Source organism: Erpetoichthys calabaricus, chromosome 8 (genome assembly GCF_900747795.2).
Source record: "Erpetoichthys calabaricus chromosome 8, fErpCal1.3, whole genome shotgun sequence".
Lineage (NCBI taxonomy): Eukaryota > Metazoa > Chordata > Cladistia > Polypteriformes > Polypteridae > Erpetoichthys > Erpetoichthys calabaricus.
In genome coordinates, this window is record NC_041401.2 from 13,123,454 (window position 1) to 13,140,468 (window position 17,015).

Here is a 17,015-nt window from a genome sequence, read left to right on the forward strand (position 1 = left end):
CTACTTTACTTGCTTACTTATTTACTACTAATTGTTGGTTATATGCCTATCGATGTGTATCAATGTGTATCTTTTTCAGTTTATTTGCTTATTTGCTAAGTCTGTCTTTCAAGAATGTGTATTCTATCTATCTATCTATCTATCTATCTATCTATCTATCTATCTATCTATCTATCTATCTATCTATCTATCTATCTATCTGTCTGTCTGTCTGTCTGTCTGTCTGTCTGTCTGTCTGACATCTCAGATATTTTAAAAGCAAATTTCGTTATTTACATTCAGCCAACCTCAATCACTTACTTCATAAACAGATTCAAATTATTGTAATAGTCTGCACATAAACACACACACACAGACACACATATATATATTTATACATGGGTGGGCTAAATAGGTTTACAGTTGTGAGTACGCGAAACACAACCTTTTTTCTTGTATTATTATTCATTTGTGTTATTATTTATGTTATACGTATTCTTAAGTTTACTGTGCCATTGTGATATTCTCTTTAGTCAATAAAGCTATTGTAATAAACATATTCTGCATTTCTTTTTCCAAAACGGACAACTGTAATCCTACTTTTGCTCACCCCATATATATAGTTGTGGAGATATATATCTATATATATATAGACTCGTATATATAAAAATATATATATGTAGATGTGAAACGGCAGTAGCAGATCTCGACATTGCATAGTTGGCAATTAAACCGACAATATTTAGCAGTCATAAGCCTTTTACATGACCTTTGGCATGTTAGGCAATAACTCACCGTTTAATGAACAACGAACGGAAGTGCTGCAAATAGATCACAAAGCAACTCATCGCATAACTTTTCAGTATTGTCTTTTATATGCCTAGTCAGCCCCTTAAGGTATATCACTTCAAAAGTACTATCTGCAAGATGGCCACATTAAAGCTGAAGTTTCTAGCGAGAGGGAGCGCTCGCCATAAGGTCTGCGGGTCTGCGACTTGAAATATTAAACGCCGCGCGAGGCTGCTAATAAATCAGTTCATCATCAATTGTATGTTTAAATACTCATTCAGGAGATGGTAAATGCAGGTAAGACATACTTGCTTCAGTCAGGGACGTTATTTTCTTTTTCTTACGCCACTCTTCTTCATTTGTTTCATTTGTTATCGCCGAATTTCTCGATCTTTTGTGTTGGTCGCCCACGCATTTCTTGCGGCCACTTATTTAAATGTTTGAACTGGACCTCTTTCTTTACGTGCGATACTTTTTAAGGACACGATTCCCACGCAGCTCCTGTTATCGTCCAGTATTTTTTTCCCGCTTGCCTTCTTTCTTATTGTAAATATTTTTCGGGTTACTTTTTAATGAACTTTGCACGTCTTAAACGCTGGCCGTGTTTCGCCCTGTTGCCGAGTTACTGAGAGCCATTCTTATTACCTTTCTTATAGAAGTGGCATCGTGGAGGGAAACAATGAACCCCATCACGAATTGTAAATTTCTTTCCGCGCAGAAATAAATACAAAATTAAAAATAAAAGGTGCAAAAATAAATGTATAAAAAGATATCACCCAAAGATTTTCAAAGTAATCTAAATTAGTTTGCTGACTTGGCAGGCCAGTAGCTGCGTAGGAAGTTGTAGAGATCTCTTCATTAAAAATAAAATGTTTCCCTTATTACAGACGGAGCGTTTATTAAAGCGCATCACACCTCAAAAATCAAAACACCAAATACACAATCCATACATTGTGTGTTGTGTACCCAACACCCACGCACACGGTGGCTGGTGTACATTTAGCATTTCAATGCGTGTGTTTATATTGTAACAATATTGAAATTAATTTTAAAAACACACTTCTAAAATGTTTGTGTACATGTATTGTTCACACACTGTATTTTAGTCTATTTTTGAAATTAAGTTCAGTCATATGCTTACATTGTAACACATACCATGGCAGTTAATATTACCAACAATAATTCAAAAGGTAATATTCAAGCCAAGTACATTTCATGGTTAAATATTGCAAAATGTAATAGAAAATTGGAAAACAAAGCTATTCATAAGTTAACAAAACCGAACTTATGACACATTTCCAATAAATATTCAATAATTAGACATGCGCTACTACAATGAAACATGGAAAAATCTGCTAAAAACGAATGTGTAATTCGCCCTGAAAAACCAGGAAAAGTTATTGCAAATGCATAAAAACGATAAAAAAAACAATTGCGCTGAATTAGGTTGAACCGGTATTTTTAAGAAAAAAATATATATACCTTTTTGGCTATACAAGGCAATAAACATTAAAGTCGCATAAATCAAAACACAAATGCAGTTCGATGATAAGACAACAAATTAATGTGATTTACGATCTAACTTTTCATATGACACCATGAAAAGTTCTGCTGCTTCATTCACCTCTTCGGTTTTATTTTTTTTTTCCCTTGAACTAAACCGCAAAATCAGCTAAAAAACGACATCTAAATATATGTCTGGGACAAATGTCCGGTCTAACCTTTCGAAAGTGCTCAGATTGCTAAAAATCGTAAACTTGCCAATAAATTATCATTTTTTGGTTTTCAGATTACGTTTCCTGTGCCGTGCCGGCGGTTGCAACATTAATAAATACCCCCTTTTTAAATGTAGTAAATCATATTTATTCCCTGGAATTATTTAAACCAATTGTTAAAGGTTGCATTTTGCCATGCAATTGCTTACCTGCGTATCAATTTATCATGAACCTGTGCTCCTCGGTCTCAATTTCTTCGCCTGTAGTCTCTAGAATATATCCTTCACCCTTTGTCTGCAGACAATAACGTCCTAAACCTGATCTTGCGGTTTCACAGACATTTCCATGTACCAATGCAGACAGTATTCCCGATAGAATGGAAACCTACTCACACTCAACTACCAATAAAATGCGAATACACTTTTGTACCCCTCACCTAAAATATTGCCTGCAATCAACCACCCAGGGATACAAATTTTTTTTTTTACAGCACCAGGTATAATTTTTAAAGTCACAAATTATGATTTTGGTACTGTATCGGAAACCTTTTATAATGACAAATAAAGGCGATGCCTCAGAAACAAGCATATTTGTTCACGTGATCGGTGTACCAGATTGTACTGATTGAGGCAGGAACTTTAACAAAGCGCTAGCGCACAAGCAGCTTTTAACAAGTCATCACATCGAGGAACGGCGCTTTATAATTTAGCAACACTTAACAGAAAGGAGAATTGCACAAAGCCTTTCGTGAAAATAATAAATGTGAAAAATACTGATCGATGTCCAGGTTTTAGACAAAATTAGTCTAACTGATATACATACATACAAACCTATACACACAAATATGTGTATATGCCATATATTTATATACATATATATGATATTTTCTGAAAAGTCAGAAATGTCGTGCACTTTACCTACTTACATAAAAGATGATCTGTATGACCCGTTAAAATAATATTAAAAAAATGAAAGAAAATAAGCTTATTCCTTTTCAAGCTGCTTATTAACGGTCTGTTTTGAGATAAATACGACGTGTTGCTTTTTCTTTTTCTTATTTTTTTTTCTTTCTAATTTCTTCTGGCACTCTTTTCACAGGATTGAAAACAGAAAACGAAGATTTACTACAAGAATCTATGAAGACGCATAAGCTTCAGTTTTTTTTCCTCGTTATCTACGCACTGGATATGTCTCTTGCTAAAGCACGATATTTATAATATCAATACAGGCAATATTCGAAACCTTTAAAGTGATTACTGCCCTAGACTTTCTTATTTTGAACAATTTAAATCTGATATAACTGAATGGGAAATTATATGAATGCAAAACTGTTGGCAATGCATTCTAGAGTGCGATTTCAGTTCGGACATTAATTTTAACATGAATGAAAATATTTTGCCGAGAACTAAGGGTAAATTATGAGTGTTAAATTCATTTTTACAGTGTCAAAGGATACCTTAAAAGTAGTATATAAGGGAAAAATTGACCCATATATACACTTATAGTGCTAATTTAACACGGGCGATTTTACGGTTAGGTTTCATAATTTGTAAACCAACTAAACTTTCGCGGCCGCACTGGTATTTTGCTAAATGATGTACAATAAACCAGTGCGAATAAGAAAGCATTTTTTTTTTTACCTTTTTCTGTAATTAAAATGGTTATCGATACTTGTGTGATGCAAAGTGTATTGTACATTGAGTGTTTATGAAGTTCTAAATTTGCAAATCCGATTAAAAAATAAATTCCTCATGCAAAACAGTTAAAGCAACTGCACCTCAGAGCACATGCTTTCCACGATGTAGGTATTGGTCATAAATAAAGCAGCAATTTATTTACAATGATCATATCCATTTCAAATAGAATGTCTTCCGGTGGTGACCTGCATCTGAGTGCATTTCTTAGACCATAACAAAATTTAAAAAACAAAAAAAAAGAGGAAAAAATCGAAAAATGATAGCTGAAAGTGACAATTTCATCCACCATAGGAGGAACGGAGAAAAAATCAGCTCAGAAGAAAATGAAACTTGTCTTTCCAATCGCAGCATATGGTCATAGGGCAATAAAACTGAAAGATTTACAGTCTTCGCCCGGCCCCCAGCAGCCTAACACCCTTTCAAGGATTGCATCGGATGATTTATAACTGTACTACTAGAGTCCATGCCTTCCCTTTAGAATAATATAAACGCCGTTTTAAATAAAAATATAATTAATTTGGCTTAACTTATATTGTGCGCGTTTCTTATTTTTCTAAGTGATAGCAATTCTTTTTTTGAATAACGGGCATCCAACACACTATTTATTCAGATAGATAGATAGATAGATAGATAGATAGATAGATAGATAGATAGATAGATAGATAGATAGATAGATAGATATTATTTCCATAGTGTCGTTTTCTGTTAGCTCCGCATATTTTTCCCCACACATTTTGAGAGCGCGATATCACTCTCGCGCAAATCCGAAGTCACCGTCACAATAACAGATTTTGTTTTCTAAGTAATTGATGCATAATTCATAGCACAGCAAACTTTGCTCTTGGCCTTCATACAAAACGGGGAGAGACTGCTTTTAACACTTCAAATAATAAATTACGACAGAATTTCATCTGTCTTCAACCTGCCAAATTTGCGTCGTAAGCTTATCCTTAAATTGTTAGGAGGGGAAGCACACTTGTATTAGTATCAGGAAAGACTTAAGGCTAACACTAGCATTCTAGGTATGCTGCGCTGGGATTCAGTGACTGTTTTAGATGCAGACGCTACAAATAAGGTGCATTTAAATCAAATCAAGATTTATTATATTTATTTTTCTGCACCAAAGACAGCAATTCGGCATCTTTCAAATTTCTGAGGCCCTTCTGCACATCTAACAAACCTCTATTGTGTACCGCTGCACTGATTTCTTTGAAAAAAAAAAGCGCACTGCAGAATATTCTAAGATATAAAGGTGATAAGCTACGATCTTGTGTTACTGCCTTGTCTTCGTGCCAAACTGTTGAGTATTTGAATTTTTGTTACTCTTCAATTATCATTACTAACGGTATAGTTTAAGCGGTAGCAGCTGCAGCTGCACTGAAAGTAATTCTTACAAGGGTCTCAGAAATAAAGGTCATTACACAGCTAACCCATCAGACTGCCAAATGGAAACACGGAGCAAGAACCAAAGGGCGCTATTTATCTGACATGTGACAGTTTAGCTCATTTAACACGTTACCCAAAATGAAACTTAAATGTTTACCTACCAAGCCTCCATTTGTTCAGATGCTATACAAAAGAGCTGGTTAGTGTAGCGTAGGATACCGGACGGTTAGTATATTATATTCTTGGGATCTCTTCAGTTTTCAAGGCTGATAAAGTCCTTTGCTTGGCCGATTAATGACGATGTCGTGTTTCTAGGGGACGTGCTGCATTAATTATTTAGTAAACCACGTGGTCAAATCAAGTAAAAAAGCCATTCTTATGGTCTCCTGCTTAAATCTTCGCATTCGAGCTGCATACTTTGAGTAGATATTAAACTGCTGTCTCGCAGAAGACAGGGGGTGTTGTATGAGCTGCTGAGAATCAAATATGGCCGATTTTTGGACTACAATGAATCTGCCATTAAACCTCACTACTGCTCACTGTCGTAGCTCTCCTGGTAGACTATACGCTTGCTCGCATTCGTATCAAGCTACATTAATAGTAACAGGAGCACTGTCACTACCACAGCAACAATAGCAATACTACTACTACATCAACGAGTAATAAAAAAATAATACAAAATATCAACAACAACAACAATACCACTACTGCCACTACAACTAATAAACAATTATACTATTACAAAAAAAAACACTGTATTTGTGTTCATTTACATGAATCCCTATTTGATGAATTAGCATTTTCTTAAACTACAAATTGCTAATGAACGTGGGCAGATAGATAGATAGATAGATAGATAGATAGATAGATAGATAGATAGATAGATAGATAGATAGATAGATAGATAGATAGATATCCTGGGCAATTCACCTGCATGATCTGTATTATTTCCACAACCAGATAGCTAAGTAGGTGGTCTTGAGTGGATTACCAGGAGCATGCGTGTCGTAAGTGCGTGAGGACAGAAGAGAGGCAGAGTGAGAAAGGGAGGAAACCAACTACATTGCATAGCTTTACAATTTACGCGTCCTTTACGAGTGAATTTGGACCAGATTATTGGTAATTTACAGGCTTCGTCTCACTTATCATGAAAAGATTATTGAAAGGTAAAAGAATCTCGTAAATACAACCTGCAGTTCTCCCTTCTGAACTGCAAGTGTGGGGGCGCTAGTCCAAGTATGAACCACAGCACTGGCCTACACTGTTCTGTCCGGATCTCCAGACAGCAATTTACATTGAATTTAACTGATTTGAATGTGTGTTTTTATTTACAGGTGTGGCTTGCTGTCTCAAGGTTTATTATGGGTTTATTTTTTACCTCCTTTTAGAATGATATATATTTTTATATTTTATTCTGATTGATCTTTGTATTTTTTGTGTTATCCATTGCATCAATGCTATACCAACACTATAGTACACATTAGTGTACCAAGCCAATAAAGTGAATTTTGATTCTGCCTCTGAATAAAAATATATAAACACACACACACTCACATTGGAGATTCATGCATCATTTATCTCAGTATTACTCTTCTCTTTAAGCACACAAACCAAACCTGCTTGACAAATTGCAGAATTGGCTTCCTTCCACCAAAGAATTTTGTGTATAGGTGTGAATAAAACAAGTGCAGTCAGTTAAATATCCAAGAGTTTTATTATGCTGAAAAGTAAATGTGTGCCACGTTGTGTAAAGACGAGCTTTTACAACATCAGTTGTTCTATTACTTTGCAATTATATGAAAAAAAGCTTTAATTTGATTTTAAAAAAAATAACGTGTTAAGGGGCTGTTAATGTCTCAAACCGGTTTTCAGTTAATTTATAATTGTATCTTTTTTATTGAGAAAAAATCCTTGGAGTTACAGAACACCCACATTTCTGATACATGTACGTGTAAATTTAAGACATGAAGATGCTGTTCTGTTATTTTACAATAATATGACAGAAGGGTTTTATATGGCTAAAAAATAAAGTTACACTACTTTGAGTAAAGAGGGCTTCTAAAACTTGAAGCAGTTGTTCTGTTACTTTATGACAATTTGACAAAAGTGTTTTATATTGCTAAAAAAATAAAGCTGCACTATATGTGTAAAGAGGGGCTTTTAATACGTTGATCTGTTGTTCTGTTAATTTGCAGTCACGCGATGAAAGAGTTTTAAATGTCTAAAAAGTAAAGTTACACTGTGCTGTGCAAAATGAGGGCTTTCGATACATTGAGCTGTTATTCTGTTACTTTGCAATTGTGTGATACAAATACAGTCATACCACATTGTGTATAGAGGGACTTTCAAAGTATCAAATAATTATTCCATAACTTTACAAGTGCATCATTTTATTGAGAAACGTACTTGCTAGAATTTACAGAAAGCTCAAATTTCTGATCCTGTGTATGTCATTAAAAGTGCGCATGTGTGCCATAATTTAAAGCATCAGACTGTTGTTGTATATTACTTTGCAATTATATGAAAAAAAAGTGTTTGAAATTATTAAAAAATGAACTTTTACCACATTGTGCAAAGAGGGGCTCGCAATGCACCAAGCAGTCATTCTGCTGTTTTGCAATAATACCTTCGAATTCAGGAAAATGCTTGCTGGAAGTTACAAACTACCCCCTGCCATTTAAACTGCAATAATTAGCGGTGCACGTAATCGTTTTCAGATTTTATTGTTTCACAGTTTTAGCACAATATAGACCTGTGATGGTCAAAAATAAAATGATAGTATTTTAACGTAAATGACACCGGTTTTAATACAGGTTTTAAATATACGTTTAGTTTAAACGTCACGAAGCACTATAAACACTTCGCTTCAAATTCCGGGTGGTGTGTATCCTAAAACAGACTGAACACTACACAGTAAACATAACGTAAGTCCTAAAGTATGGGGGGGCTTGTAGCGCTTCTTTAAAGTGCAAAACGTAACGTATATTCATTCACTGTATTGACTGTTATTGATGCATTATAGCTTAATTTTAAATGTTATAGTGCATCTGAACCTAATGCATATCCAACCTAGTGACTGATATTGATGCATTTTTACATCATTTTAAATTTCATAGTGCATGCAGTGCTAACCAAAATGCATATAGACTGTAGTACTAGGGTGTTGTACCGTGTTAGCCATTATGAATGTAGTGAGAAGGCAAGGAAAATTACCCCTTTTATTGGCTAACTGAAAAGATTACAATATGCAAGCTTTCGAGGAAACTCAGGCCCCTTCTTCAGGAAAGATGTATATTGAATCATTTTTACATTACACTTTGTGCTGTGCAAACTTCAATTTTAACACTGAAATGTTTATTGCGCTTCCTTAAGGTATTTATTCAACCTACTGACTGATATCGGGGCCTTTTAACATTATAAATTGATTGTAAATATAGTTTCAGGAAAACTACCTCCAACCCCCCCCCCCCCCCCCCCCCCCCCCCCACCACCACCAAAAAAAATGGACACATTCAAACCTCTCACGTCATTTTGGGATTATACTTATTTTCCTCAGGCGGTAACCATTTAAAACGGATTAAATCTTATATTTTCAAATGTCGTCCGTCTCTCTTCTTCTCTCCGCTGCCCTCCGCCACACTAACACACCATTCCGTCCCCTAGTCGTAGACAGGGAAATTTAATTCCATAACCGTCGGACAATATTTTCTCATTGTCCACTAATCCTTTCTTATAATTTGATAATGATCAGAAACATTTTCAAAGTTGTATTTTTAAGTGCTGTGTTGGGATATTGGGGGCTATAGGCGACCACAAACAGCCAGACATTGTCCAAACCTGTGTTGTGTTTACACCAAATGATTGTTTTCTGTTACATCCTGACATTGCTGGAGACAGAAAATGACTTAAAATCTCGAACTTTCGCCGCGCAAGTGTTAAAATGTAAAAGCTAAGTCTTCGCGTAAATGAATACCAATCTGTACTGTTTACCCCAAAAAGAGAGAGAGAGAGAGAAAAGAGAGAAGAGAGGCAGAGATCCACAGTACAGTCCATATGTCAAAGAAACTCATTTACTAAAGCTGATTGTGAGTTCTGCCTCAAACAGAAAAGGCGAAGGGTATGGAAGGGTCCATCAGGTCAAGGGTTTATAGGTCAGTCCTCCCGGCTGAAATACAGCTAATCGAATAGAAAATTTGTCCTCTGGATGAACCTGTTTCTGTTACAGAGCCGAACTTCAGTAAAAATACCTTTTCATCTGCTCAACGTGAAGCACCAAGAAGAAAATATCTCTGCTATGCGTGAATTCCTCGCTTTTTGTCGCAGAGAACAATGATGCGAAACATCGTGGAATATTAATCGTTAATAGAATGACGTTAATATTCTATTTCAGTTCAACCACCGTCTTCTGAAAGGAAAAAAAGTCTCTTTTAAAGAGACAAAGAACTCTAACTCGGCCTGTTAGCATTACTATTTTTTATTTATTTTATTTTTTTTTTCTATTTTCAAAATAGCCTCTTACCAATTGGTATCTATCAAAAATAGCTAAAGATATTGCGTTATTTAAATATACTGTAATGCAAAAGTTTCTGTTATTTGACACAGTGACGCTTAGGAACAAACTAACAGCATTTGAGCATGTATCTTATATGTATATTCGGAATTCATATTTTCTTTTTCATGCTCAGACGCCTCTGCTCACAGACACTCACAGACACACACAGACACACAACTAAACACACACGACTATTCTTAAAAAAATAAAATTTTAATTCAAATACGTAACAGAAGTTTCTAAAGCACAAACCCACATGTTTCCAAACCACACTCTCAAAGAGCGGCGTGTAACCAATTTAAAATGTATATAAAGTCAAAACATGCCAGATCGTGATTTACAAGCAAGTTACGCAATTCACAAGTCAGTGAGAAATGTCTCGGAAGTTTTGCAGCTCTAAATAAGCAAATGATGTTGAGAGTGTTAGGACATCCAAGTCTATGGCTTTCAGAATATAAATAAAGCAAAACAACGCGCTTTTCTTTCTTTCTTTCTTTCTTTCTTTCTTTCTTTCTTTCTTTCTTTCTTTCTTTCTTTCTTTCTTTCTTTCTTAACAAAATAATTAATTTCATTCGAATTTGGCAACTCCTTTTGGCTTTCAGGTTGTAAACAAACAAAAAGACTTTCTTTCTTTCTTTCTTTCTTTCTTTCTTTCTTTCTTTCTTTCTTTCTCAAAATATTTTGACTGAATCAGGTAACTCCTCTTGAATCACCACAAACGGATTCAATTGCATACAATTTCATGTAAAATAATAAATTTCAACACGTTTAAAATCTACATTACAAACGCCCACTCAAAATATTCGCTTACAAAATACATTCGGAAATCTTGCATTTATGGTTTTCATGTGCATTATTTACTTTTATTATTTAAAATTATATACAACAGTTTTGGTTCTTTTTATTATTATTTTTTTTATCTGCGCAAATGGATCACAAAACACAATCCATTTAATAAAGCAGCACAATAAACATCACAAAAATGTAAAAAATAAAATAAAATACTGGAAGTAACAGGCCGGTATCCCATACCTGTTTAAAATCCGAAGCAGATTTTGTAACCAGAATTGTACAGAACATGTTACGGAAGATAGAAGCAGCACAGGACCCTTCTTTTTTATAAAATTATGACCTGTCAAATTGTCCAATACAATATAATATGGTTTCTAGCATACACACGGTACCTCGGTGAAGTAAATCTTCTTTCAAATCTTCTGCACCATTTTCACCAAAACTCTCGTTGAAAAGGGTAACAGCTCTCGAGAAAGTCCAGTCTCCCCAGTTCTTTTTCTTCTGAACCGTTATTTCTTGTATTATTCTATTTGTATGCTGCCGTGTAACGCCATCGTTACAGAAATGATAGAAAACAAAATAAAATGGTATCATGTCTCTGGAACATGCATTTTCTGCTAGAGAATTGTCTTTATATTTACAGAGTACAGAAAAAAAAAAGAAACAATGATGTCCGGCTTATAAAGTCGTGATATCAGTCTGGTTGTCCTTTGCAAGAGTCTGTAAGTTCTGGCTCGAAATACTGGAGGATCTGCCTTTTGTGTTAGGAAGTTTGTGGTCTTTTTTCCATTTCATTCTTCTGTTTTGAAACCAAATTTTGATTTGTCGTTCAGAAAGACACAGAGTGTGTGCGATTTCAATTCGGCGCCTCCGAGTGAGATACCTGTTAAAATGAAATTCCTTTTCCAGTTCCAGAACCTGCTGCCTTGTGTATGCAGTTCGTGATCGCTTGGGTTCGCCTCCGTTGTAGTTTGTATTCACTGAAGCAAATAGAAAACTCCTGTTAGACCCCCGCCATTTATTGAGAATACAAATAAATAAACAAAATAGATTTTAAGAAGTACTTACAAATAATAATAATAATAATAATAATAATAATAATAATAATAATAAAATTAAACTGTTCTGGATTAATGTTACTATTTAATCACTATAATTGAGGTAACTCAACTTCACAAAACAGTAGCAGAGCTAAAGAGATCATGCCATAATGGAATTTTCAATTGTAAAGAGAGTCGTCCACATGGCTAGCGGCCTATTTCCTAAGCAATAAAAATTTATGATGGGTGTAATTGGCGGTCCCTTCAAAAGCTGCTATAAATATTTCACTGGATGACTCCAAAAGAAAAAAAGAAAAAGAAAAAAAAATGACAGGAGTAACCAAAAGGGGAGAGACTTAAAAGGAAAGAAAAAAAATGAATATATATAAGGCTTACCCGTGGTGCAATGGACCTTCTTCATCCAGGGGTAAACTATTGCTGGTTGTTTGGCTGGTATCCCGTTCAGATTCTTGGCGTTTTGTTGTAGGTTGCAGGAGCGTTGATTGGGAATTTGAACCGGTGGGCGCAGCTCAGACTGAGCTGTGAATTGGCTCTGTATGCTGGGCTGTTCCTGCACATGACCCCGCGGCTGCACTGTCGAGCCCTGATCAGTGTTACAGCCAAAGGACTGCTCGTAGTTTGACCGTGAATAGATCCCTGGATGCTGAAAATCAGTGTCCTGCGATGGACTATAATATTGCGAGCCTTGCTCAGGTATATAGCTGTTCTGTGAGTATTCCTCACAGGGAGGAAATTTGGGATCCACATACTTGGAGTTCACCATATACGAACTCATGGCCATTAATTTCTGAAGGTAGAAAATACTAATTTTTCTCGAGTTGTCTTTTTCTCCTTCCATAAAGCCCTCCTACTTGCTGTCAACTGAATAAAGTTAGACACCATGTGACTGAATTAGCCAATGAAGAAGAAGGGAGTCTATTAGCGCATAAGTATACAGCTTGTAGCAATTTTCACAAACTTCACTAAATATTTCGATTACGCATGATAAAATGATATGCCTTATAGAAAAAAAAAGAAAAAATTCATTTTCATTTCCAAAAAGACACCGTGGAAGGCATTGACTCATCACCTATTGCAATAATTAGCTCCCTTCTGTAATTAAATCTTAGCCATCAATGTGTTCTTCACACTCAAGTCAAGAACGTGTACGCACAGATAATAAATTAAATAATTTATTGAAGGCGCTGAACTAAAATATTTATTTCAAGAATGCTAATAAAGTTTGGCTACAATGCTCTCATAGCAACAAAAAGAACTAAAAGATCCATGGCAGACGCAAGTGGTGAATAAAGGATGACCACTATTGATGGGCATCGTCTTTGTTATGAAGGGGTCATCCAAAAGTTACCAGAATCTCATCATCTCATTTCACTGAGCACAAACAAGAAGACGAGCAATTAAAATCAGGAATGGAAGTCTTAATATGGGGGCTACGCCAGTCTTAAAACAACAACAACCATAATAATAATAATAATAATAATAATAATAATAATTCAATGTTATTTGCAAGACTTTAATTAGAAAATGATGTTGAAAATGTGGGGGATGCTGAAGAAAAGTAACAGCGTCTATTTGGCAGTAAATGGATTCAAATTTAATTAGAATATAGTGGACAGAATTCAGTAAAAACTCAGATAAGATGATCTATTACATGGTACTGCAATATGTATGAAAAGGGCAAAACAATTGAATAACTGAACCTGTGCTTTCAATATTGCGGTGTCGTCATCTGTGGTGAAACAGGCGTTTATTCCCAAATTATGTTAAGAATTGCTGATCATATTTTGAAAATGAAGATGAGCTAAACATAAGAAACAAGGATGCAAGAGGTTATGGCTGAATGTATTGATTTATGGGGACGATGATGATACTGTTTCTAATACCATTACTTATAATAATAAAAATTCACATCAACATTTACAGTGTTAAATTGACACTTAATGTGTCTATAAGTGCACACTTTCCATATGTGTGGGTATTTTTAGGGTTTCTTTTACACTTTAAGTCAGTCAGTTTTTGTTATTTACTATTACTGTTGATAATACTAATAAGAATGCTACTTATGCTGTTAAAATTATTTATAATATGAAAAAGCATTACTACTACTAATACAATAATACTACTATTATGACTACCACTACCATTACTATTATTAGTAATATGAATAAAACACTATTACTAATGCTGCAACTACTATAATAAATGATTATTATAATAAAAATACTACTCTTATTATTATTAACATTGATTTTATTAATAAAAATCTTAATTTGCCACTACTACTAATAATAATATTAAAAACAGCAAACTAATATAAGAAGAAGAATGAGTAATGATAATATGTTTATTATTATTATTATTATTATTATTGTTGTTATTATTACTTACTTATTTACTTGCTTACTTACTTTCTTTCTTACATACTTACTACTGTAAATCCCTATCTGTGTTACGTTCTGTTCAAAGTTATATTGTTGCCACTTTGCTGTTGTTAATATTAAGCCACAGCAGACTCGAAGCTAAACTGAGTTAAACTGTTACTACTGCTGTTATTTTTATTGTGGTGGCAGTTTATGCCACCATAAACTTATAATTGCAGAATTTACAGTAACCAATTTATCACCAACAGTGCCTCCAAAATTATTTTAAGAACAAAATACATTACTCGGTCGAGGATAACCTAATAAACGAGAAAATTTGTAGCCCAGTTAAAATATGTCATTGTATTACACCTACAATATCAAAAAGGAGCCCCGATTGCAAAGCATTTTGGAAGTACAACACAAAGGTTTTATTTATTTATTTTTATTTTCTTTATAGTGTCGCGGGATCTTTTTTTTATTTATTTTTTATTTTTTCCTTTATTTACATGAAGTATTTGCGTCGACCATATACTCCCCTAGAATCGAATCTGTGACTGTGATAATATCACACAAATTCGGTTCTACAGGGTATATATAGACGACGTGATAAATTCGATTTAAACCCTCACGGTTAGCCAGGTGTCCTATGTTGTTGCTTCCTTATTAATATGTTAACATTATCTCTCATAATTGTCGACAAGTATATAAATCCTGATAAGCCCTGCTTGTTTTTATACTTGCAGAAAACTTACAATACGAACACGTTCCAAGTTTATCTCAGTTTCCTGATTGACAGTTCACGTGAAATTGAATCCTAGAAAAAACTATTATTATTGTTAATGCAGACTATTAAAAAGAAGCCGAAACCAACGAAAGCAAACATAATACATGAACAACATCACAGAGATGGCTAACGGCCTCATGAGGGGAGGTTCCCTTTTACTATTTTGGATGTTGAAATAATTTCTTAATTGCTTAATCTTTATACTATACATCTTCACAATAATAATAATAATAATAATAGTAATAATAATAATAATAATAATATCAGCGGTGCTTCGTAGACTGAAAAAAAACACGGTATTATATAAATTGTTTCGTAACGGCAAAACCTCTGCCTAACAATAAATGAAGATATTAAACAAACTGTATATATTTTAATGATTTAACGGCACCGAAGAACAATGAGGCAGTATAATAATAAGTCAGCGTATCAACTCTCTTATGTTGGCTATAGTCCAGTTATATTTAAGACCGAGGTTAAAGGGCATGAGGTCATACTAAATCATTTACAAACATATCACAACGTTTCATTATTTTCTTCAGCCTCGACAGCCGCACATTAAGAGTACAAAAGTTCATGAATTCTGCCTGACCCGTCCGATAACAGACCTCACTGGTCAGCCTGGCCTTGCAATGAATGCGTACTTAGAAAAGAAACATTTTAGAATAACGAAATTTTCTAAACTATTTATATTCAGCTATATTTTATTTTTTATCATTATTATATGAACTACTGTACTGTACTTGCATGGTTTACGTTTTGAAAGCAGTTTCTCACATTCGATATTTTTGCATTAAAAGAAGCACTATTTTTTGACAGAAACAAAAAGAAAACCAATAACTTCACCAACCTAGTAAATCACTTCAAACCAGTGAGTTACAGTAATGAACGAAATTTTTAAAAATGCCATGTTTTGTCTTAAAAATATAGATATGCTATATTAAGTATAAATATAAATTCAAAGTCTTCGTCAAATAATCAGTATACCAGTATCTGTGATTCTGTTTTTTCTATACATGGATATACAGCTGTAAAAGGCACTTTATAAAAGAGACCTAGATATGAAGGGCACTAGATAGATAGATAGATAGATAGATAGATAGATAGATAGATAGATAGATAGATAGATAGATAGATAGATAGATTCCCGTTCATGATATAAAATATTAAGTAGATTAACGGCTGATGTGTTCCGTGAAACCTATTCTTAATTTTTTGTATATATTTCCTGCAATTTTCTGTGCCAAAAATATATTGTGAATGACTGACATCATATACTGTGAAATTGTAACTGGAAGAATGGGCAGTTCTAATCACTTTTCACTTAGCAAATATCCACACTTTGTTAAATTACTTACATATAATTCTTGTTATATGTCTATTTGTGTCCTTTTTGTATACTTTAGTTTGTAGTCATTTTTGTTTTATGTATATTTGTACCTTTTTAGTTTTCTCCTGTAACTCTGTAATCCTAATAATAAAGTATCTATCTATCTATCTATCTATCTATCTATCTATCTATCTATCTATCTATCTATCTATCTATCTATCTATCTATCTATCTATCTAAATAAATAAATAAATAAATAAATAAATACAAAATAAGATAATAAATAAAATATATCTATCTATTTATCTATCTCTATATTTATCTCAATAAATAAATACATTAGTGAATAAATAAATAAATAAGATATATCTATCTATCTATCTATCTATCTAATTTATTCATTTGTTTATTTCTCTTACTTTGTCTCATTTGTTCACATATGTGTTTATGTATTTTTTTGTTTGTTTGTTTAGATAGATAGATAGATAGATAGATAGATAGATAGATAGATAGATAGATAGATAGATAGATAGATAGATAGATAGATAGATAGTCGACGGCAGAGAA

At 33.9% G+C, this 17,015-nt stretch overlaps 1 protein-coding gene across 1 annotated transcript; it reads right to left on the reverse strand.

Moving 5' to 3' along the window:
• Positions 1 to 11,228: 11,228 nt before the first annotated feature.
• hoxd4a (homeobox D4a) lies at positions 11,229 to 14,060 on the reverse strand. The gene is made up of 2 exons (XM_028806242.2): positions 12,347 to 14,060; positions 11,229 to 11,890 (listed from the first exon to the last, which is right to left on the reverse strand). Exons 1-2 carry the CDS (start codon positions 12,807 to 12,809, stop codon positions 11,589 to 11,591), a joined length of 765 nt encoding a protein of 254 aa, XP_028662075.2. The 5' UTR covers positions 12,810 to 14,060; the 3' UTR covers positions 11,229 to 11,588.
• Between the last annotated feature and the right edge of the window lie 2,955 nt (positions 14,061 to 17,015).

Coding starts and splice junctions, on each gene's coding strand:
- hoxd4a (XM_028806242.2), bottom strand. CDS start 12,809: ATGGAAGGAGAAAAAGACAACTCGAGAAAAATTAGTATTTTCTACCTT. Junction 11,891..12,346: donor GAAGGTCCATTGCACCACGG/GTAAGCCTTATA, acceptor TATTTGCTTCAG/TGAATACAAACTACAACGGA.